The sequence below is a fragment of the Pipistrellus kuhlii genome, unplaced genomic scaffold (genome assembly GCF_014108245.1).
Source record: "Pipistrellus kuhlii isolate mPipKuh1 unplaced genomic scaffold, mPipKuh1.p scaffold_m20_p_1, whole genome shotgun sequence".
Taxonomy (NCBI): domain Eukaryota; kingdom Metazoa; phylum Chordata; class Mammalia; order Chiroptera; family Vespertilionidae; genus Pipistrellus; species Pipistrellus kuhlii.
The window spans coordinates 29,247,293-29,272,637 of NW_023425404.1; the positions used below are offsets into that span (position 1 = coordinate 29,247,293).

Below are 25,345 nucleotides of genomic sequence, written 5' to 3' on the forward strand. Positions count from 1 at the left end.
GGGCTTTCTCACGCCCCCGGCTCCTGGGTAACTGACGGCACCGGAGGTCGGAAGAAAGCGGGGCGAAGAGGGATGAGTCATAGCGCCTAATCATTCCTCCTTCCGAGTCCCCTCGCCCACCCACGCCGGCCCCCTCCCGAGATCCTGCAGCGGGGAGCGCAGACTTCCCCCGTCCTCAGCTCCTCCGCGAATCCGCCAGGGCCTGCGGAGGAGAGGGGAGGGACGGCGCGTCTGGCCAATCGCAGCCTCGCTCTCCTGCCTGCCGCCCAATAGGCCGCTGTTTACAGGCGGGGGCGGGACCAGGAGGGCAGAAGTGGGCGGTCCCGGCTGGCGGGGCGCCGCGGTGCAGAGGCTGCTCCCGGGGAGAGCGGCTTCCAGGTTAGTCCGCGTCTCTGCGCCGCGGGACGCGCCGCCGCCGCCGCCGCTGGCCACGGTGCTGAACGCCGCCGCCCCGAAGACGCCCTCGCCCGCTCCGTCGCCGGTTGCAGCCGCGGCTGCCTCCTCGCTCCCACCCCTGGTCCCCATGGAAGAGATGGAAGAAGAGTTAAAATGCCCCGTGTGCGGGTCCTTCTACCGGGAGCCCATCATCCTGCCCTGCTCCCACAATCTGTGCCAGGCGTGCGCCCGCAACATCTTGGTGCAAACCCCGGAGTCCGAGTCCCCCCAGAGCCGCCGGGCCTCGGGCTCCGGGGTCTCCGACTATGACTACCTGGACCTGGACAAGATGAGCCTGTACAGCGAGGCGGACAGCGGCTACGGCTCCTACGGGGGTTTCGCCAGCGCCCCCACGACGCCGTGCCAGAAGTCCCCCAACGGAGTCCGCGTGTTCCCCCCGGCGATGCCGCCCCCGGCCGCCCACCTGTCCCCGGCCCTGGCCCCGGTGCCCCGCAACTCCTGCATCACCTGCCCCCAGTGCCACCGCAGCCTCATCCTAGATGACCGGGGTCTTCGCGGCTTCCCCAAGAACCGCGTCCTGGAAGGGGTCATCGACCGCTACCAGCAGAGCAAAGCCGCGGCCCTCAAGTGCCAGCTCTGCGAGAAGGCGCCCAAGGAGGCCACGGTCATGTGCGAACAGTGCGACGTCTTCTACTGCGACCCGTGCCGCCTCCGCTGCCACCCGCCCCGGGGCCCCCTGGCCAAGCACCGCCTGGTGCCGCCGGCCCAGGGCCGCGTGAGCCGGCGGCTGAGCCCGCGCAAGGTCTCCACCTGCACCGACCACGAGCTGGAGAACCACAGCATGTACTGCGTGCAGTGCAAGATGCCCGTGTGCTACCAGTGCCTGGAGGAGGGCAAGCACTCCAGCCACGAGGTCAAGGCGCTGGGGGCCATGTGGAAGCTGCACAAGGTGAGTCCTAAGAAGCCCAACCCGAACTCCCCGCGCCTAGCCTCCGATCCTTCCGTTTTTCGCAGACAGCCCTCTCTTTTTGCGCTCAGTGCATCCCGGCTGGGGCGCAATGCAGGTGCCTACAGCATTTGCCTCCCCCGTCTGGTGCATTGCAGGAAGCGCAGGCGGATCTTCAAACCCAGCACACTGGAGTTGACGATCCCCAGAGAGTTGTTGCGGGGATGCCTTAGAGCGGGTCTCCCGGGGGCATTTGGGGTGATCCAGGCGTAGGGTGCCCCCTCCGGCTGCAGACCCGCCGCTTGCGGTTGAGGCCAGCATGCAGGAAAGCCCTCCAGTGCCCAGAGCCGCTCCAGAGCAAAGCAGGCTGCTGGGCTCCAGCCATGGTCCTTAGGGAGAAGGAGGGGGTGGTTGGGTGGTGAGGACCTCGGTGGGCTGGAGCTGTTAGATTGGCAGGCGCCACGAGCCTCCGTGGGGGAGAGAGAGAGCCACGGGTGGAATACTGATGAGTCCGCGCTTGCCCAGACGCCACGAACCTGCTGGAGGGGCTGCCTTGGGGGGTGTGCTTTGCGGTCGGTAGGGAGGCAGAGGAGTAAGGAGTGGGATGGGGAAATCATACGGTCGCCTTGGCACCTGGGCCTGCAGGCTTAGATTCCCACCCTCCCCGGGGGACCTGTGGCTGTAGTAGCCAGACCTGAGGTTAGGTGCAGTCAAGGCCTGAAGGCTGGGCGAGCGTGTCTCCCAGGGTAAGCCAATCCTGCCAACCTCCCACACACCCATTTGTCCAAGGTTCTATCCCTTTCCTCTGTGTAAACTTTGAGACACCTGTTACCGGATTTACCTTTCTGGTCTCTTTTGATGGCGCTTCCACCAAGACCTACATGGCTTGTTCTCCTTTGACTTGCCTCATCAGTCTCATTCCCTCTGCTCCAGCCACCATGTCCCTCATGCTGTCCCTCAACCAACACCAGGCACCTTCTGGCCCCAGAGCCTTTGCATTTGATGCTACCTCAGCCTAGGGTGCCCTTCCCCAAAATGCTATACCCATATCTGAGTGGCTCACTCTCTTGCCTCCTTCAGGTCTTTGCTCAGATGTCATCTTTGCTGGGAGATCTTCCTGACCATAATTGCTGGCATCCATCTCAGACATCCTTTAGTTTCCTTCCTACTTTATTTTTCTCAGTAGAAATTATCACTATCAGGCATGCTATATGTTTTAATTATGTTCTTTCTATATGTCTATTGCTTCCCTCATCTCCCTCCATCCCTATACACTAGAGAATAAGCTTCAAGAGAAAGAGATCTGCCCTAGCCGGTTTGGCCTGCAGACTGAAGGGTCCCAGTTTGCTTTCCAGTCAAGGGCACATGTCTAGGTTGTGGACTCAATCCCAGTGAGGGGTGTGCAGGAGATCAATGATTCTCTCTTGTTGATGTTTCTATCTCTCTCCCTCTCCCTTCCTCTCTGAAATCAATTAAAAAAATTAAAGATGAAAGAGATCTTTATTATGTTATATCCACAAAGCTTGGAAGAGAGGGAACCATTCTTGTGATATACATAAATTTGACTTCTACTTTTTAAGTAATCCATTCAGTCGGGGTGTGACGGGCAGGGCAGGGGTCCAGATTGTTGTAGGAGGGTTTCTTCACATCATTTAATTACAAGCCCAGTAATAAGGCAGGGCCTAAACATGGTGGTCAGTCCCCTCAGCTATGCCCCTACTCAGGATTTCCCAGCATTCCTGAGGACTGGCCTTTGAGAGAGGCCATTGATATTTTATTTACAGAATGAAAAAACACACACACACACACCACTTTCAGCAATCAGGGAGGGTTTCTCAACTCAATTGCATGCAATCTACATTTACAGTCATTTGTGTTCTCATGTATAACCTATTAAACCATATTAGTCTTGCTGGAGATCTAATTTAGCACAAATTTGAGCTCCATTAGGCACATGCCATTATTTTGAAAATGCTCCAATTTAAATGTTTTTAAATGTTTTGAGTGTTTTTGAAAACTTAGTTCACAATCAGTTTTTATTTAATTTTGTGCATTCACTCTTCAACTGCTATGTTGAATTGCCTTTCTATCCTTGGAACTAAGAAATTAACCCTATCTGGAAAAAAAGAACTTCAAGTCACACACTAATTAGGATGGTCAAACAATAGCATTATTTTTCTGTGAACAAGAGCCTAAAGAACTTTATTCATTAAGACTTAAAAAAAACACACCACAAAACCTTTAAATCTGTCTAGCCCTGTGCAGATTTGAAATGTTAAGCCATCTGTTTTATCAGTAATGGGAAGCTGTGAGTAGACTGTGATATGGACTGGATTGAAATTTAGATGCCTGCTAAAAAAGAATAATGTTAAAGCCCTTGAGATTTATATAGGCTAAGAAGGGAATGTTGGTTTGTTTGCTTTTAAAAATAATTTCTTATCTATTCTTATGCAGGTTTTTTCCAAAATAGTAAATAGGTATAAATTTGGTCAGTCAATATCAGGATTATTAAACTGCCAAGAAAAAATAAGAAAGAAGGATGACAGATTTTAACATTCACTTACCATCTGTTGATGAACAACAAACATTACTCCCTCATGTTATCGGTATAATAGGGTAGTTAATGTGTTAATGCTCAATCTTTCTCATATAATAATACCTCGATCCTCACAAAAAGCTCATGGGCTGGAATTTTTATGCTCTTTAAGACATAAAAGAGCAAGATTTACACTAGCTAATTCTCCCAAATTTGGACAATTAGTTCTCTACACAGGTGATTACTAGACCCAAAAGTTTTCATTAATAGTCCACCATGTTAATTAGCCATTTCTAATGACAAAAGAAATCTTATCTATAATAATAAAAGCATAATATGCTTATTAGATTGGACAAATGACCTTCCAGATGTCCTTTGGACGACCTTCCAGGTGAAGCCAGGGCTGAGAGGGCCAAGCCCCTTGTACGAATTTTGTGCATCAGGCCTCTAGTGAATAAATATTTTCCTTGGGCACTAGGTCATTTCTTACTCAAGAAAAAATGACTAAAGTTATTTTTAAGTAGTTTTAAAAACTAGTTAAAATATATTAGTTGTCAATTGACCAAATTAAAATACTTTTCAGATATATATGATCTTCAAAATCCATGAAAAACTGCAATGCAAGAAGAGACATTATAAGATAAATATCTGCTATTAGTTTTTATTTAGTATCAGCACTTGTTATGTTCCTTTATCCAACTTAGGTTGCTATAAAGTATTGCTACACACACAAAACAAATAATTTTGTAGATACTTTTAAATAGATCATTATGATCATTATTATTTCATTGTAATTTTTAGCAATTCACATTCCTAAATCTAACATTATTCTTGAATTCCTGATGTGTTTTATCAATTATTGAATCAGTGATATATTTGTGACCAGTTTTGTGTTTATGCTATAGAGCAAGGATTTACTTTTTCATTGCATCTAAACACTGACTACTCATTTATTCTGAATCTTGACTCAAATGTTATTCCTATCTTCTTTTTTGTTGTTGTTGATGATGATTTGCAATTTACAACATTTTAAAATAAACTGTCAGTTGTTATGCTTTGCTTTTCAAAGTATTTTGGGGGGAAATATCTGCTTTGCAGTATGGTGACACCTCATCAAGTATTTCTGTAGGAAAATGTGTTACTTAATGTAACTAAAATGATATTCAGTTAACTATATATCAGCAGTAAACACAATATTATCTAAGACATTACCGTGGTAAATGTAACAGGTAGCATATGTTCATGTTTTTTTAATTTTTAAAAAGTTTACTTCCAGTCCAGTCAGAACATTCTGTGTGCAATGTAAACATTCTTAGGCATTAAGGAGACTGTTACAGACAAACAAAATGTTCCTCCTTGTACTGAGATGTAATGGAAAGAACTAGATGACAGGAGATCTAGGTTCCAGATCTGATGTTACCACTTCCTTGCCGGTAATGTAAAGCAAGTCTCATAACCTCTCTTGGCTTCCTACCCACAAGGATGCAAAGGAACTAAAACTATATTGTGGAGGGATTTGGGGGGGGGGGGGGGGGAGAAAGTAAATGTTTATAACTTACTAATTTCAGTTTGACACAAGAGAAGGTTTTTTAATAAAACAGAAGTTATTGTCTCACTAGTCAACAACTACTACATAAAAATCTCACTCCCCAGCTTGGAGTACTTTGCTTGCTCCTTCCAGAATACAGAGTGTGGTACAAAGTCTGGATGGTGGCCTAAAAGAGTGAACTACATCATTATAGATCCAGAGAGAAAACTCAGTTAAGCTCAGGGAATAAGAATGCTACATAAAGGTTTATTTGTATATTAAACGAAGGTTTCTTGTTTTTCAATAATGAAGCTAAAAATGATAACTGACATGACTCAGGTTTGGTTTTTTCCCCAGGTTCTCTAGTGAAGGTATTGTTATTATATTGAAGTATTATAAATTGTTCTTCCTATATATGCCACAAAAAGATGCTATTAATTGGAATTCAGGGTCAAATCACAGTTTGCATAAAGTAAGAGAAAATGATAACTGCCATCTGTTATCTATAATAACAAAATGATAATATGCTAATTAGACTGGACGTCTTCTGGACGTCATTTTGAACATCCTTCCTGAGGAAGCTGGGGATAGAGGGAAGCCAGCCTGGGTCCCGGGTGCCAGAGTGAGGGGGCAGGGGGGGACAAGGCCTACTCTTGCATGAATTTTCATGCATCGAGCCTCTAGTTAAGTAATAAGATAATGCACAGACAAAATTTACCTTTACCATGAGTATAATAAATTGCACTTCTCTCCCCTAAACACTTCTCAAAGTGTGTGTATGCATATAACTGAACCTTGACACACAGATAAGATTCATTGCAAGACAGATGTTTAAGAATGAAATAGTTCTAAATAATATCATTTTTGTCAGTTTCATGAGGGATTGTTGGTTATAAACTCACTTAGGTGATCTCGGAGGAATTCATGGGAAATGAAACAAAATCAACTCACAGAGAGAATGGAACTAGAAAGCTGGAAACTAAGTTCACTTTCCATATTCATCAGTTTGGACTAAGTTACACTGCAGTCACAAACAATTTCCAAATCTCAGTGAATTACAACAGCATGTCATTTCTTACTCATATCAATGCCCGCTGAGACTCAGCTGTGGCCTCCTCCCCCTCCTCCTTATTCTTGGACTTAGGCTGAAAGAGTGTATTTGAGATACGCCAAACTTATGGCAGAGAAAAGAGAACAAAGCGGAACCACTCAATGGCACTTAAAGATCCTTCTCTCCTACTCAGATGTGACATGGCACTTTCCTTAGAGTCCATTGGCTCAAACAGGTCATGTGGCCCAACCTGATGTTTGTGGTGCAGGAAGCACACTCTTCTAACAGAGAGAGGCTCAAGAGAAAAGTTCTGTAGAGGTGGGCAGAGAATACTTCGATCAAATAATATTCTCTCTCCTCTTCTTCTTTTCTTTTCTCTTCTTCTCCTCCTCCTCCTCCTCCTCCCCCTCCTCCTCCCCCTCCCCCTCCCCCTCCTCCTCCTCCTCTCCCACCCCCTCCCCCTCCCCCTCCCCCTCCCCCTCTCCCTCCCCCTCCCTCTCCCTCTCTCCCTTCTTAACTTGCATGAGGTCCTACATGACTCCTCTAGCTCCAATTCAGCATGACATTTCAGTTCAAGTCTGCACTGACAAGTGTCTCTTAGTTCACATTTTCAAGTTTAGAGAAAAAAATCCAATTGGCTCAACTTGAGTCAGGTGTTTACTGATGACGTCTGGGTCCTGGCTCCGCCCCTTTGGTTAGGTGGGTGCAGAAGACAGGTATAAGACTTAAGAGGGCACCAAAAACTATAGGTTTGGGGTTTTTTTTTTCTTAGACAGAGATGACAAAAGAATAAGATAGAGAATAAGTAGAGAATTGTTCTTTTTTGTATGTGTTGTATTTGTTTTTTGGCATTTTAAGTATCTTTATCTCTGCGGACCAAAAACATTTGGTAAGTTTATCTGCAAAAACATAAAAAGATGTTTAAACCTGTCAGCAGGTGTCTGCTGTATATTCACTTTCAGTTTTTCTCTTATACCTTTTGCTAAGGTGGTTGAAAGAAAATACAAGAATATATTCCTGACCCGCCTTTTACCATAATATTTAAAGGAATCTATGAACTGGAAAAGCCTATTGTTTAAAAATGAACTTAAGCACTCCCAGATAACATTGATCCTTAAAAGCCTGCATAGTTCTGATCAAAGAAGGAACTATTTCTTTAAAAATTAGCATGGGAAGTAGAATGCTCAACATTGTTGTGTGGCATGGGAATAGCCACCCCTGTCATTAGCCAGTTAATTATCGTTCTACTGCTGATTTGTGCATGTGAAGCTGATTTTCCAGCCAGAGAGCATCACTTCAACTTTTTTTGAGATTTTTGTTTATCCTCTTTTTACCCTTTGCTTGCAGCTTGCATTTTTAGAAGCAACTGTTGGACATCAAATACTTACCACTCTTTTCCTGTTCCAGTACCAGCCTGTGGGAGGGCCATACTCCTCTGAACCTGTGGTGTCATCAGTCTAAAGTTCTAAACCATTATTTAGTCTATGAACAAGGCAGGTTGCCGAGAGAAACAAATGTGATTATCAGAAGTTAAACAGTTTCTACCCAATAAGGCTTGCTTATTTATTTATTTATTTATTTATTTATTTATTTTAAAATATATTTTATTCATTTTTTACAGAGAGGAAGGGAGAGGGATAGAGAGCCAGAAACATTGATGAGAGAGAAACATCAATCAGCTGCGTCCTACATCCCCCCTAGTGGGGACGTGCCCGCAACCAAGGCACATGCCCCTGACCAGAATTGAACCCAGGACCCCTCAGTCCGCAGGCCAACACTCTATCCACTGAGCCAAACTGATTAGGGCAGCTTTTTTATTTTGTAAGGATCAAATGTTTGATAAGTTAAATAAATACAGGTTCAGCCGAAACCGGTTTGGCTCAGTGGATAGTGTCGGTCTGCGGACTGAAAGGTTCCAGGCTCGATTCCAGTCAAGGGCATGTACGTTGGTTGCGGGCACATCCCCAGTAGGGGGTGTGCAGAGGCAGCTGGTCAATGTTTCTCTCTCGTTGTTTCTAGCTCTCTATCCCTCTCCCTTCCTCTCTATAAAAAATCAATAAAATATATATTTAGAACAATAAAAATAAATAAACACAGGTTCAGTTGTAATTACAACTCATCAAAAGCCAAAGGGAAATGACTCTAAAACATATTCTATCATTTTTTTTATCATCAGTACTTCAGTTTCTTTCCACCAGGTACAAATAACCAACAAGTGATTTTACTGTAGGTGTATGTAGTCCACTGTGTAGTAATTTTTGCATAGAGATATTCATGCCATCACCCAGATACACCAATGTATGAAATCGATGAAATAGTGTAACATATGCCAAACCCACTCACCCCCCTCCCATGTTATCCAAAGAGCATTAGTAACATAAAATCAAGTGTAAAACTGGACTTCCATCCAATCTAATAAATCTTACATGGCACAGAGAAATATGTGGTGCTTTTTACAAGCAGTTGTATTGATTTTATTGACCATCAATCATCTGGCCAAGACTTAGAAAAGAAATATGATAAACACTTTCAGCACACAATCAGTGCAGTGTGAAGAAGCTAGATGTTTACATTCAACTTGTGCTATATGGCTATCTACTCCCTTATGGAAGCGAATCTGACATTGGTGGGATTTAAAACATTATTCAGTATTAAATACATTTTTCTCTACTTTCCTTTTTGAGGATCAAGAAATGTAGTATACGGAGACTTATATAAGCACTGATTTCCAAGCTGGCTTCAACCAGCACAATAAGGATATAGAATGTAACTACCATTTCCTTACAGTTCAAAAGTGGCACCTTTACTCCTGGACTGAAACATGGATTTCTGATTCCTCTGGTCACCGCATATAATAATTTTGTGGGAAAACATATTACTAAGACTTTTGGTATTAATTGGCATATCAGCACATAAATATTTTACATGCATTTTTAAAACCATAAAGCAAAGATAATTTTAATGCTTCCAACATTGAGAACTTCTTTGATTCTTGTTTTCCAAAAGGCTGTCAATCTTATGTTTGTGCCAGCAATGTATGAGAGTTCCATTTTCTCCATATCCTCCCCAATACTTGTTATTGTCTGTCTTTTTGACTAGAGTTACCCTAATGGATGTGAAGTGGTATCTCATTGTGGCTTTGATTCCAATAAATAGTGAGTGATATGGAGCATCTTTTCATGTGCTTGTTGGATATATTAGAAAAATGTCTGTTCAAGTCCTTTGCGCATTTTAAATTGGGTTACTTCTCTTTTATTGTTGAGTTGTAATAATTATTTTTATATTCTGGGTACTTATTCATTTATAAAATTTAAGGGACAGAGATGTGAGCCTCTTATCCCTTGGAGATACTTAAAGGAAATAAAAAAGACATAGAGCTGAGCATGAGGGAAAACTTGTCAAGACTGGCCCACCAGCACCTACTGCTAATTCCTTGCTCACAAACCTTTGTCAGCCAGTTCTGGGGCAGAACTTGCATAAGCCCTACCAGGATTGGCTCCTGACAGATAGAAAACACGGAAAAGTCCAAAAGCAGGAAGCTTTCTCCTTCCCTCTAGTTCCACTTCTCCTGACTTTGATAATGAAGTACAATATTATCAAGTCCCTGTGGGGCTATGATTTCTGTTACTACTAATATGGTATCCAAATAAGTCATTGTAGGGTGTCAAGATGGTGGTTTCTCTGCTTACATTTAAGAGTTATTATTGGATAGAAAGGACATTGGATCTTTGAGGTAATTTTGCCAACCCCCTCCAAAGTCAGAAATATAAATCCCAGAACACTTCAGTAAATCACCAAAGACACACGTATATATTATCAAAAAAACACTTTTATTTCTTAGAACTTGTATTAGGAATCAAGAAGATCCAAGTACCTATTTTCATGTGTGTGTGTGTGTGTGTGTGTGTGTGTGTGTGTGTGTTCAATGAAACTCAATTGAAACACTAATTCTCTCTTTTGTGGGCTCTCCTATGCCTCCAGACAATGATAATCACAGGTTTTCTTCTATAGTCCTGACCACAACTGTCAAAGTTTACCTTTCCCTTGTTATTCTCTCTTTAAGGGTATAGTATATATGCCTATACCCATGGTTGGCAAACTACAGCTCTTTGGCCCCTTGAGTGTGGCTCTTCCACAAAATACCATGGCCTGGGCGAGTCTATTTTGAAGAAGTGGCATTAGTTAGAAGAAGTTTAAGTTTAAAAAATCTGGCTCTCAAAAGAAATTTCAATCGTTGTACTGTTGATATTTGGCTCTGTTGACATGAGTTTGCCGACCACTGGGTCCTATACTATTGAGTTCATAATGTTCCTCGTTATAAGTAAGGTCTTACTTTTTTAACATTGGCTTTTAATAGTGCCTTCGCTCAAAGGATCCCTGTAATGGTAGGAGTTACAGCACGAGGATGGAAAAGGAGAAATCTGTAGAGATGAGGTTTTGCTTTGTCCCTTACAAGAGGGTACTGCTGCAATGCAGCACAGCTGTCTCCTTGCGTTGGCTGACTGACTGGCTCCTGCTCAAGCCAAACGTACGAAGGAAGTTTATGGATGAAGAAAAAGAGAGCCTCCTGCTACTCCTCTGCCCTCCTGGGGAACTACGTGCCAGCTTTGTTGGCTCCTTACTGACCACTGGTATTCCCTTCTTCTCTTCTGGCCTGTGGTCTCCTGTGAATCTTCTGTCTTTGAGCCCAGATTTGGTTCCAATGTATGAGCCTTCTTTCCTAATATCTCCATGCCTTGCTCTGACCAGTGTGTGTCTGGTCTTCTCATCCAGCTCTGGAACCTTGACCTGCAACTTCTGGGGAGTGTCACTGCCCAGTCCACCTGGCTTGTGCACCTTCTGCCTCCAGCCTAACACTGGCTTTCCTAGCCCTGACTTCCCTCCCAGGGAAGGTCCCAGTGCTGACAGCTCCTCCAGTCATACCTTGAGGGTAGCAACTTCAGGGTGGGCACTGATTCCAACAGTAGTTTAGTGTAATGTGTTTGGCTGGTCACCTGTGATGTTAAAATAAGATGATACACATATCTGGGTTGTATAAAAAGGCACTCAGGTAACTCTTTTGAAACATGCCATAAAATGATTTAACTAAATACAAACACAGAATCCATTGACAAAAAGTCACCACTGAAATGAAAGATGATGGATTTATAGTCGAACTTGGAAGCTCTGCTTACGTTGAGAGCAGGAATTTATAAATTTAATCTACAAAACAGGGAAGGAATGATTTAGTAGGCAGAAGATTATTACCCAATTTGGAGGCTAGCCAAAGACTGATCAATTACTCTCTTCTGAGTGGAGCCAAATAGTTCAATTATATTATAGTTTTAGTCCCGCAAGCTTCTATTTACTTTTATGAGGACAAAATGATCAATTCACCATTTATATTACTAACTTGAATGTTGTTACTGCTTTTGGGTTATGGTCAATTATTAAGTTTTCTAAAATTTTATGTACAAAAGATAATTATTGTGAGATACAGCCATAAAAAAATAGCCCAGTGTTTTTTAGAGATATTTTAAAACTAGTATGTATGAAGGGATTGGTATAAAATTTGCATAAATATTAGACTTGAAAATTAATTTCATTTAGTAGTTGTTTACATCATCTAATTTTCTTCAGGGATTAAATCATATTTATCATTAGTATATTAAATCCACTGCATTCCTTCCTCTCATAGTGTTCTTTAATCTTCCCAGGCATTTATACGATCTGTATTCAAAGCTTCAACTCATTGTAACTACCTCAAGGTCCAGTGTGGGCTGGATGAGGCCCCTACTGTTGATTCAGACTCAGGATACAGATGGTGTAGCATTAGGCCACTGGCTGTTCAGCTGGTACTAAGCTTTGGTTTTATCCAGCTGCTCAACTGGGGAAATCACACAGTTAGGGAGACTTCCAGTTTGATAACACAAACAAAGCACTTTTATATGCCCAAAAAGAAGACTAAATAATGGTTATACAGACAATGGTGTGTGACTACTTTAATTCCCAAGAGCCTCTGAGAAGAACTGGTTCTTGTAACATATTAAAACCAAGGTCATGGAATAACTGTTGCTAGAACGAGATTTTCTGTGTAAACTGCGCTATGAGATGTGACTTCCTATCAGTGTCTTGTCCACCATGAACTCTTTCTATGACTTAACAGTGGGGATCATTAGAAGTGAGTTGGGAGCACAGTGTCCATGTTGAAGCTGAGACTGAGGGCCAGGACTTAAGTCTGATAGCTCATGATCACCTTACCTCAAACTTTAAAATACCTAACAAGGTAACCATGACACAACTCCGTCCTCCCTGCTCATAAAAGCAGCTGATCATGTATGCCATTGTAAAGTTGCCACATCAATGCTTTGTTGGCTGAGAGCAAATGATAACAGCATTTCGACACATACATAAACTAGGAGAACCTGAGATGCATAGCAGGGATTCAAGGAACAGACAATAAAATAGGAGAAACAGGAAATAGAATGAACATGGCAGAAATGCAAAATCTAGTCTCTGGTAAAGCCGTTTTATAGCAAGCACTAAAATGAGAGTGGGGGCCAAAGGAATGGAACCCAGTGGAAGAGGCCTTTTCTTAAAGCTTTGGTAGGATTGCTGCTGGCATGGTATTGTGTAGCTTACAGCTATAGGATCAGAAAATCTGGGTTCTCTTTCTGGGTCTACTATAATTCAGGCATCACAGTGGAAAGGTTCAGGACATGAGCCTTGAGGCAGATGCCTGGGTTTAATCCCTGACATTTCCATTACTTAGCTGTTGAACTTGGGTGAATCCCTTGACCTCTCTGTGCCTTGGTTTTCTCATCTGTAAAATGGACATAATAATCAGTCCAGGGCTCGAGCTGGTTTGGCTCAATGGATAGAGTGTCGACCTGCAGACTGAAGGGTCCCAGGTTCGATTCCAGCCAAGGGCACAGGCCTAGGTTGAAGGCTCAGTGCCCAGTAGGGGGCATGCAGGTGGCAGCCAATCAATGATTCTCTCTCATTGATGTTTTTATCTCTCCCTCTTCCTTCCTCTCTAAAATCAATAAAATATATATATATTAAAAAATAATAATAAAAAAAAAATAATAATCAGACCAACCCCAAGGGTTGTTGTGAGGATGAAAGGAATGGAACACAAAGCCCTTGGAACAGACCCTGGCCAGAATAAGTGTCTGATTCATGTGTGCTAGTGTTATCTGTTAAATGGGACTGATAATTTCTGCCTAGACCTGGGGTGGTGATGAGGACTGGATTTATTATAAGGAATTGGCTCATTCACTTGGGGTCTGAGAAGTCCCATGATCTGCCATCTACAAGCTGGAGATTCAAGCAGGACCTGGAGAGCCTATGGTGTAATTCCAAGTCTGAGGGCAGGAGAAGACCAGTGTCCCAGCTCACGCAGGCAGGCACAGAGAACAAATTCCACCTTTCTCCACCTTTGTGTCCTGTTCAGGCCTTCTGTTTAGGATGATGCCTGCCCACTCCGGAGAGTGTAATCTGCTTTGCTCAGTCTACCAATTCAAATACCAATCTCATCTAGAAACACCCTCTCAGACACATCCAGAAGTAATATTTAGTTAAATATCTGGGCACTCAGTCAGGTTGACACATGAAATTAACTACCACATTGGGTGAGTTAGAAGTTGCCCAAGAGAAATGAGAAATTCAGCTAGATCAGACCCCTTCCCACCTCCCCCCGCCACAGTCTTGAGAGCTAGGACAGCTCAGCCATCTGTGGTGCCATTTGTTTCTCATCAGAGCCTGATCCAAGGCTTTCTGACTCTCACTCGCCTCTGGGTTTTTGCAAGGAATTCAGGCCATGACTTAAAGGACAGCAGCAAAAATGGGGGGGAGGGGGGAGTGACAGGCAACAAGCTGCTAAGAAATGTTTCCAAAATGCAGCCCCATGTGGGCATGTGTTCCTGAAAACATTGCATAAACCAATTGTATTTTACATGTACTGGAGATATTTTCAATATATGAAAAAACTGGTATGCGTTTCCAAATGTAAAAATCTTGTAAATCCACATTGCCCAGATGCCAACAAGTTAATAACATGTTTCTAATTTTTTTTTCCTAGAAAAAAAACACATACACACACACACACACATACACACACACACACACACGCACACACACGCACGCACACAAGGAAAATAAGTTTTTAAAAGTATTGTAAGGTCCTTCCCAATTTCAGAAACATTAACATGGGGGAAGAAGGAGCATCCATTAAGAAATTTAGACTACTGGTGGCCAAGCATAATAGAAAAAGAAGGAGATGCGGAGTTAGAGGCCCCTGTGGTGATTATCTGCCTCTTGGGCAACCTACTGGACTCCTCAGGACCGCCGCCGCCTCATGTGTAGAATAAGGATGTAGAATTAGATGAGAACTAAGGTCCCTGTCGGTGGCAGGTTTAATTGGGACCTAGGTTTATTGATGTTTCTCTGGACCAGTTCCTGACAAGAATTTCTTGGATAAAACTGTCTGCTACCTGCTGCTTGTGCCTTGGTAAGAAACACTTTAATTTTCCTCCTGGTTCAAGTTTCTCGGTTGGAGCTTTCACAATTTGTGATGAAAGGAAGATAGGCTAGGTAGCTGCAGCATCTTTCATTCCCCTTATTTGACCCCGACCTTGGAAGTGCCCCAGAGGCTCCAGAGCCATGTAGGAGGGAGGCTGACAGCTCAGGAGGCAGCTAAGAGGGGAGAGAAGAGCACAGGCTGCCAAGCTTTGAGCTCTGCTTCCAAACTCTCAGTGGAACCCACTGGCGGGTCTGTAATGACCTTGTCCACAGATGACACTCCTTGTCTTTTACTTGCAGAGAAAGAAAAGGGTGGGGTAGAGGGAGATCAAGAAGGCATGAAAAAGCCATTTTTGACATTTACTTTCTAAGAGGAAAAATGACATTTGATTGAGAGAGATAAAAGGTGAAAAATGAGGGGGTAAGTATGCTCATGCCTTCTCACTCCCTCCTGGGGATTCTGAAGCTTGAGTTGAGCTATGAACCTGGCTTGGAGTTCCCTATTTCAGGGCAAGAGCCCAGTTCGGAGCTGAACTTTTAAGAGGAGTAATGTATGTTAATGTTGAAGTCAAATTCCTTCCATTTTGAGTGATTATTATTTATACAGAAGAAATGGATGGGTAGGATTTTGTTGTTGTTACTGCTGTTATTCAGTGGTGTGCTGGGAAATATGGAAAGCTCTGATTTTTAGCATTTTGCCATGGCTGAATTCAAGCGACCTGATGTGAGGGCACTGGCCTTGGGGTTGGGAAGAGAGTGAAGACAAGCCAGCTCCAGCACCCCAAGCTTGTTTCTCCCTGTTGTTTTATGTCAGATAGGAGGGACTTCCATATTGTAAGTCTTCTAAAATAATTTCTAAAATTCTTTAAGGCTGTAGCTGAAAAAAAAATTACAGAAATTTTTAGTGTAGACACTATGAATGTACAGCGCAATGAATTTTCACAAACTGATCACACTCATGTAATTAGCACTAAATCAAGAAACAGAATATTATCAGCCCCTGGAAGCCCTCCTCATGCTCCCTTCCAATCAAGAGTCTCCCCCCGCCCCCAGCCAAGAGTAACCAGCAGCATCCTGCCTTCTAACAGCAAGCGAATCTTGCCTGGTTTTGCACTTCACATGAAGGCAGTCATACAGTGTGCACTCTTGTGCATGGCTTCTTTTACTCACTTTTATGTTTGTTGGACTCATTCATGTTGCTGCATATAGTTTAGATCATTCTCATTATTTGATAGTATTCTGTTTTAGGAATATTCCACCATTGATCCATTTTGCCATGGGCGGGATTTGGGCAGTTTCCAGATTTTGGCTATTGTGAGCAATGCAACTATAAACATAGTACTTGTCCTTTGGAGCAAGTTCCGTTGGGTGTATCCCCAAGGAGGGGAATTCCTGGGTGGCCAGATATGCATAAGCTTAGCATTAGTACATGCTGCCAAACAGTGTCACTGAGTCATGGTACCATAGTACATTCCCACCAGCAGTACTCCTCATTCTCATCAACACTTTCTAGAATATATTTTCGGTTTTCATTTCAGTTGTTCTAGTGTGTAGAATACCAGCTACTCTAGTGGTATCATAGTGCTGTGATAACCACAGGCATTAAGTAAGCATCCTATATAATAAAAGCCTAATATGTTAAGTGTCCAGTTGTCTGGTCAACCACTAAACCAATCAAAGTGTAATATACTAATGATATGCTAAGGCCACTCACTGCTCACTATGATATGCATTGACCACCAGGGGGCAAACGCTCCAACCAGTAGGTTAGCTTGCTGCTGGGGTCCAGGAAATTGGAACTGAGCGAGATGGGCCAGACATGCCCTGGAGCCCTTCCACAACTCCTCCCCAGTTGGCCAACCTTCCTCATCCCTCCCTAGCCCTGATTGTGCACCATTGGGGTCCCTGAGTCTGGCCTGCACCCTCTCGCAATCCTGGATGAGGGACCCCCACCCCCGTCCACAAGTGCATAAATTTCATGCACTGAGCCTCTAGTGTTTTCATAAGTTGGTCATTTTGTATGGTCTGATAAGTCATTTGCCCTCTTTTCCATTGGGTTATTAGGTTTTTTTCTTACTCACTTGTCTTTTAAATTTCTTTTTTATCCACAAATACTAAAAACGAACAAATAAAATTAATTCCGAAATAAGCTGCTTTTTCCTTGTGGGCCAGAGGTTCTAATTAGAACAGATTTATCTTCTCCCCCTTTTTCCCCCCCTCCCCCCCTGCTTTCTCTTGTAATATTTTCTCAATGCAGATCTTTTGCTATGCCTTGCATTGCTCTCCATCAAGTGTTGATCATATTTTGTGAATATTTCATACCTTCACTTTGAAATATAAAGCAATTTAGAGAGAGTGGTTTTATAAGAGCAAATTGTGCAAAGGCAAATACATTTTCAAAAGAGAACAACTCTTTTTAAAATGAAAGTAAGCAAAAGCTATTCAATTCTTTTTAAATGAAAGTAAGAAAGAGTAGTCTGCAAGAAGAAAAAAATGACTTGAAACCTCAATAACCTCAAAAGGTAAGCCCGCTTTCACATGAAATATGAATTTCAAAAAGTTTCCAGAGGTAAGCCTTCTTTTTCCTTCCCATTATTTCAGTAGAAAGACCTCCTTCCTTATCTACCAGTCTTTTATTTAAACCTTGTCCACTAAAAATTGAATTTCTCCTATGTATTGTGTGAGGTCTTTAAATTTTTAAATCCTCATTTAGACAGGGGTGTGCAATTTGTTAATCCATACTGATTCTAAGGCAAGAAACTACAACAACAACTTAAAGAATGATTTATTATTTCAGAGGTAAATGGTGGGTCAAATATACCAAACAGGTCTTTCATAGAGCCTAATGGCTTTCCTCTTCTTCAGTATTTTTTCTCCTGTAATAAAAGAAGATAACGTATGAAGACTGCTATTTCAGGAGCAAGAGTTAAGTCTCCCCAAGAAGAAAGAAATTTCCTGAAACATTCCAGACAAAATCGAGGCATTCCCAGAACCTTCTGAAGGGACGGGCGTATTTTCCCCAAAGCCAAGGCTGGCCCTGTCCAGCCGTATGTGCCTGTTCACTGCCCAGAGCAAAACTGGGAAGAAGGGGAAGTTCCCCTTCCATGCATTCTGCTCCCCTTGTCTCTCTGTTGGGTACTCCCTCAGTCACTGAGGCCGGGATTGGCAGATAGACAGCATGGCAGCCGTCACCACCAGTCATGGCGCTTTCCCCCAGTGAGCCCAGATATAACCCAAATGCAGCTCAGAATTCTGAACATGCCACCTTGAGAAACCAACACCAACTTCAGATTGGGCATTTAAGATGGTGTTTACTTACCATCATTTTCTTAAGTGATGTGGTTCTTATTCTATATTTTCCCATTAGCCCCAAAGTGTCAAATATTACTTTCCCCAAGATTATGAACATTATATTCTATGGCAGTCCCCGTTGTCTGAATCTCTGAGTCATTGTTTTCTGTCACGATTCTGGCCACTTTCCAGCTCCAGACACACACACACACACACACACACACACACACACACACACACACCTAAATATACACATATGATTGTTCAAGAAATGCCTTCAGGGACCAGATGCTACAAAGAATGTAGCAAGGTTTGCACATTTAATATTTAGTCTATAGAATAGGAATAATAGCAATAGTTTTCATCTTTAGACAGAAATACACTGTCCATTTTTCATATAAAATGCAACCCTTGGTCTATCTTTGATTTGTCCAATTTTGAAAAAGGCATATAGCTGATTCTCACTATTCAAGATAGTTATGTTCTATAAACAGCAAACACTGGATTAACAAATACTGAACCATTGATCTTAGGGGGAAATACAGTTAGGTTCCTGCAGTCCTCTGGTCACAACATTTTATCAACTGATCAATATATAACCTTGTCTGATCAATATATAACCTTTCTGTTTATAGGTACCTTATTTTATATATGTTGTCATTTCATTATCATCGAACTTACAACCAGTAGCACTGTAACTCATGCCTAAATGAAGCTTCTCTAACACATGATGAATTCATTGTTGTAAAGCTATTCCTAATATTTATTTATTATCCTTTTCTCTTTTTCCTTCAGATTGAACAATTGCTATTAATCTCTTTTCAGAACCTATTATTCCGCATACTTCAGTATAATATTAAGCCTGTAAATTATATTTATTACAGATATTGCACTTTTTTGTTCCAATATCTACTTTTGGTTCATTTTTTTATAGCTTTTACTTCTTTGTTTAGATTTGCCATCTGTTTATATAATGACTATATTTTCATTTAAGGCACTGAACTTATTTATAATAGTTGTTTTTGAAGTCTTTATCTGCTAATTCCAACATCTGGTTTGTCTCAGGTTTTGTTTCTACTGACAGATTTTTATTCCTTTTTTTTCTTTTCAACAATGGATCTCATTTCTTATTTCTCCACATGTCTCATAATGTTTTATTATATAGCGGACATTGTACATAATATATATATATATATTTTTAAATTATGCTTTCTGTTATTTCTCTAAAGAGTGTTTTTCCTGGTACACATATAAATTACTCGGTGATCACTCTGATGTTATAGAAGCTTAATGTGTTTACCAACTACTCCACAATACAGGACTCAGACAGATTCCTCTTAGATCCTCTTCATCACTCAAATATCTTTGCTCATTTATTTCACTCTTATAACCATTAGTGGGTTTTCCTAGACTCCCCAGAGTTTCTCCCAAATATCTACAGTTAGCCAAGCATTTCAGGAGGGGGAGTGATTTAAATGCAGATTTTAGAGGTCTGCTATTGGTAGCACTCTCCTTTATAATATCACCCTTTCAATCTCCAGCCACTCTGCCACAGATGAATGTGTCTTCCCTAACCACAGGCCAGTAAGATGTCAGCTCATTCTAGCTGCCCTTCCCCCAAAGAAAAATCATTATAACATAGGTCTACATGTAATTTCTTTCAATTTATGTCTCCCTTTTTTTGTTGTTCCTTAATTCCTTTACTTATTAAATGTATATTTTGCCCATGGTTTCTAATTGATACTAGTATGAGGGTTATTTCAATAAAATCCACTCCACCATTTGCAAAACTGGCACTTTAATTATTTTTTTCAATGTGATATCTGATATAAATTCAAAAATTGTGAAACATTTGAAGAATCCAGAAAATAGATATGACCCATGGTCAAGACCAGAAGCAGTCAATATAGCAGGAACTGATATTCTAAAGAAGCTACACTGAAAACTAGATGTCCAAAGCCATAGTAGAGGAATATTACATTATCTAGTAGGGCTGTATTTTTTTTTTTCATGTTCTCTTCATTATGCCCCCAATTCTGTTCCTCCAATTTGAATATTGATGAACAATTAAAAGTAAATGTTGAAAGAAAAGACTACCCATCATTGTATTTTTAGTAGATTACATGTAGGATTTTCTATTATTAATGAAGTTATCTGATCGAATGCTATGCTGGGCTTCCAAGATTGCTGTTTCTGCAAAAGTTAATTTATAAGTCTTGTGGTAACCATGGTAACCTGATGCAAAGTTGTGGAAGTGGTGTTTAGTAGAAATGAAAAATCTCTGCCCTTCCTCTGCTCTGTGATTTTCTGAGGATAGAACTGATTTCCCAAGAACTATTATGAGGAAGATTGGGGCGGGAAGGTGGGGGGCGGGGGGAGCTGTGCAGGGGGAAGGAGGAGTGCTGATATTGGGTTGGTCTTAGGCCTGGCTGACTAAGCCTCCATATCAGCTCTTTATAAACATAGATTCTGTCCTGCCCTGGGAGAACTGGGTACTCAGCCCAAGGGTTCTAAAATCTTGTTTCCTACTACAGTCGCTGAAGAAAAATGCAAACCATCACATGAGAATTCTTACTTCTGTGTAAAGAGCTAAAGATATAATTCTTAAGCTTAAGAATCAGCTATATTTTTCTTCTTTTTCAAACATCTCATAACAAATCCTATTCAGAATTTCCATGGCATTTTTCATTCTGAACTTATGATAGAAACACGCTGAATGCAGCTGAATTGAAGTGGCTAAAACAAAATAGAAATTTATTTCACATAAAAGTCTGAACTGAGCATATTTGTTCTGCTGAAGCAGTCCCCAGAGTCTAAGCACTTCGATCTTGTTGCCATCCTCCTCCTGGCCCAGGGTGGCTTCCCACCACACCCGCATTGTACCACCACAATGGGGAAAGGCAAAGGGAGGGCATGTCCTGTGGGATATGCATATGATTTCTCCCAATGGCCAGAAATTAGTTCTAGGTCCACACCCCACTGCAAGAGAAGCTAAGAAATGTAGTCTTTATTCTAGTGGAGAGAATTCAAATTCACTTGCAGCTGAATCAACAGCCTAACATACATACATGATCTCCTTTGGTCTTCCCAACCACTAATGTCGATAGAGTAGGCAAAGCAGGAATAACTCTCCCTGTTCTGTGGATGAGACGCACATAGCTGCTGAGTAGCTCAAGGGCCCTCAGACAAGAAGTGGTTACGTCTGGACTAGATTCTAGTTTCAGCTCTGGGTTCCAGTGCATGATTGTGCTGTGCTCTAATGCAAGGACCCCCTCCACTCTACCATGGGGGGTTGAAATGTGTTAGTTCGGGCCCCTAAGATTACCACAGGACTTTTTTTCATTTTCTCTTGTTTTTCAGTCTCTTCACTGATAGGCTGTCAGCTCTCACCTCCAACTACAATATGTTGATATGAGTGTTACTTTCCATGAGTTGTAGACTTGGAAACTAATTAAATAATCAAGGTTGTTAGAATTTAGTTTAAAATTATAATAAATTGGCTTGAAATCAGGCCCCAAAGTTCTCTTCTTTGAGTAAATTATATTTAATTCATCTTTAAATTGAGGTATCAACTTCTTTCCTACTTGAATTCGAGAGAGATAGTTTGGTATTATACAGATGTTTTAATCTCAAAAGAATCTTTTTTTATTTGTGGATTTAAAAGCTTGGCCTTTTTTTAATCAATAGACTATTCTACTAAAATATAAGTAAATTCAGGTTAAAAGACCACAATTTTAATTTTATAATAAAAATAAAAACATGATTTTTTATACCTTCTGAAAATTGCTAATATAGAATGCTGTTCTGCCCATGTATGTCATATTTTTATGAACAGTTGACAAGCATATTTTAAAGATGCAAAATCTAAGAAAAAATTTCAAATATGATAAAGGAATATATTAAATTGCTTTAATATAAAATTTAATATATTTTACTTTAGCAGGTAGAATATGACTATAAAATATAGGGAACTTAAATTTTAATAATATTAATTATGATGATTTTTCAGAAAACAAATCTCTTGATCTATAGATCTATAGTAGAAAATAATAATAATAAGACTTCCATTATAACTTTCTTGAATACAACTACAGGAATACCTATAAATTTAGAAGACAAAAGAGCAACACTCCTACTAATAATCAGGCTAACAGCAGTGATAGAATAATTCATTAGCTCAGTCATTTGCTGTCAAGGCTGCCCAAGTAATTTGCTTCCCTTTGAAGTGTGAGCAGCAATTCCTGTCAAAGGACAATCGGGTTTTAGGGTGATAGAATAAAAATCAGGAGCAAGAAGATATGTTTAAGGTTTTATGCTGGCTACGTGAAGAGACTTCTCAATAAATACTTCAAAAAATAAAAGGCTCCAGAATGATTCTGTTAATGAATAAGAGATGGGTTTGTTTATCTGATGGGCAGAAGCTAAGCCAAGCCAGATGAATATTAATTAACAGGTACAAAATATTGCCTTAAATGCCTGTTTCACCTTAGTAAATATTTTCTTCTTGATCCCAAGAGCTGAAAACACTGACCTTTGATATGAAGGAGATAGGAGAAAGTCTTGGGCAAATTGCATTCTGTATGTCAAGACAGCAATGATAGAGGAACAAAGAAACAAAAACTGCTTGCCAGAAAAATCAAGAACTTGGACCAGCTAAAATTGAGATCCTGGAATTGTGACACTGGAAAGAAAGACAATGGCCTAAGAATAACAAAATAATAATTTTCTTTGATGGTCTGCTAAGCTTTTGATCCAAACCAACTGTCTGGGTCACTCATTTTATATTCAGAGTGCTGTGCCCTCTTGATGAATAGTTTGTTGTGCACATGTGAGATGACATTTTCAAACTGCCTGAAAAAAATGCTGGGCTCATTTGTTTCATGTCGAGGTTTTATATGTGAGATTAAGAGATCTGGGATCTAGAGTGTAGCATATCTGGCATTAGGGATTATTTCATGATGAGTTCATTCATTTTGTTTTGTTGTTAGAAATTCAGCTTTGGATTTAGATAATACAGATGCAAACTCTATATTTGTGTAGAATTTATGTATTTATGTGCTGGATTTAGGGCTAACACAAAGAAGAATTTTTTAAACTTTTTAAAGAAAGTAAATATTAATTGATGTTTTGCATTTCATTGCATGATAAAGAGTCACTGACTGTAAACTAATTTCTGGTCTAGTATAATACTTCTGAAATACTCCAGTTTTTTTTAGCTGGATCAATGTTGATGAATGCATAGGTATAATTTTTGTCCCATTGTAAAGGTTGGCTTTTCCACATCTATAATAAATAAAAGTGGATGAAACATCAGAGACATGAGTGGAATGTTGAGTAGTGAGGTTAGTTTTTGGACATACTTTTCTGAATTTATATGTCCTAATAAAGGTTGTTTCCTATGGTAGAAGAGTGTATAACTGATCATTTCACGATTGTTTAAAATTGTTTATTTATGAATTATTGTTGACTAATTCTCATGAATTTTTATACCTAGTAAAATATACACATTATCATTTCAAATCTGTGCAAGTTATATTGCATTTGTGGATTCTAAGATGTATCTAACATGAGCTTCCTATCCCTGCCATAACAAGTTCTGCAAACTTAGTGGCTTGAACCAACACAAATTTATTACTATCTTTACAATTCTGTAGATTAGAAGTCTTGATCAAGTCTCTCTAGGCTAAAATAAGGTGTCAGCAGGGCAGCATTCCTTTCTGGAGGCTCTAGATGAGAATTCATGTCCTTATCTTTTCTGGAGGCTGCTCACATTTCTTTACTTATAGCCCCTTCCTCCATCTTCAAAGCCAGCCACCTTGTTTTTCTCTGACCATCCTTCTGTAACCATATCCCCCTCTGACTTCTGCCTCTATCTTCCACTTTAAAGACGTTGTGATTATAACCCAGGATGATCCCCCCGTCTTAATTCTCTTTTGTCATATAACCTAACAGATTTATAGGTTCCAGGGATCAGCATGTGGTCATGTTTGGGGACCGTTATTCTGCCTACCACACATATTTTTTCCACACTTTATCATCTTTGCCATCAGGACATGTCTTACAATCCATGTGATATGAACATGTCTTACAATCAATGTGATATTAATTGGCAATGCTTTTCTTCCTTATTGGAACATAAAATAATGGTGCATCTTACAATTGATAGCACTGAGACTTGATGAAATAACATCATAACTTCAAAGTAATAAGCCAAATGAGTATAAGATCCAATCCTTTTTCTTCTACGTAAGTCATAAATCATACTTTCAAACTGATGTCAAAATGGTTTCTAGAGAAAGATTAGTTAATTCTGTGATAGTCTCTGGACTTAATAATTAAATTTTAAGGTAATGAATTTTTAAAATTCAGGTTGACCATCTATCTTTGGAGATGGTAGCTGATTAAACTGACAACTGTCTTTATTCAAGATTTTAAGACAGCAGACCCTTGTAGATTCATCCTTGCCCATAAATATTTTCCTTTGTAGTCTTTATCTTGGGGTGACACTTTGTAACCCTTCCCATCCATAACAATGCCTGTTTTGATCAATTTTACAGTTGAGCCTGGGTCTCTGAGACTCCCAAAGTGTGTGAACCATACACTACACACTGAGTGTGGAATGACCTTTGAATTGAGGCACCCCTATTGTCAGTCTGTGCTGTGCATCCTTTCCCCATCAACCAGAGACACCCCCCCCATAAAGACTCAGCACTTTAAAAGAATGTGCTAGAAGAAGCACAGGATTTCCCTGAGGACCATGGAAGGAAGTGGACAATTGGAACTTGACTCCTATTGGGGCTCTCTGATAAATGTTATGGGAGTACCTAAAAATAAAGCTCATCTTATTATCATTAATAAAACATTTCATAAATATGAAATATAAATGTTTTGCACAAATCATCTTTTGAGATTCTTTTTTATTCTGAGTTTTGTTTTGTTTTGACACTAGAGACAGTAAAATGACAACTTATCTCCATCAATGTCAGGAGTGAGGTATGGGGCTTATACATATAGGACTCCAATAAAGTGTTGTGACCTGTGTACCCGCACTCTCAACAACTAGAGATTTATAGACAATGATGTCTGCTCCTGGAG

At 40.8% G+C, this 25,345-nt stretch overlaps 1 protein-coding gene across 16 annotated transcripts in view; it reads left to right on the plus strand.

The window, feature by feature from the left end:
* Positions 1–231: 231 nt before the first annotated feature.
* The window catches only part of TRIM9 (tripartite motif containing 9), a 91,001-nt gene continuing 65,887 nt past the window's right edge, over positions 232–25,345 (plus strand). For 3 of the 16 annotated variants that reach the window (XM_036437053.2, XM_045580852.1, XM_045580863.1), the window contains exon 1: positions 237–1,345. In XM_036437053.2, coding sequence (XP_036292946.1) covers positions 524–1,345 — 822 coding nt within the window. In that variant the 5' untranslated portion in view covers positions 237–523. Of the gene's footprint in view, positions 1,346–25,345 lie in introns of all 16 variants that reach the window. The other 13 variants (XM_036437095.2, XM_036437102.2, XM_036437119.2 and 10 more) reach the window with 9 other exon arrangements.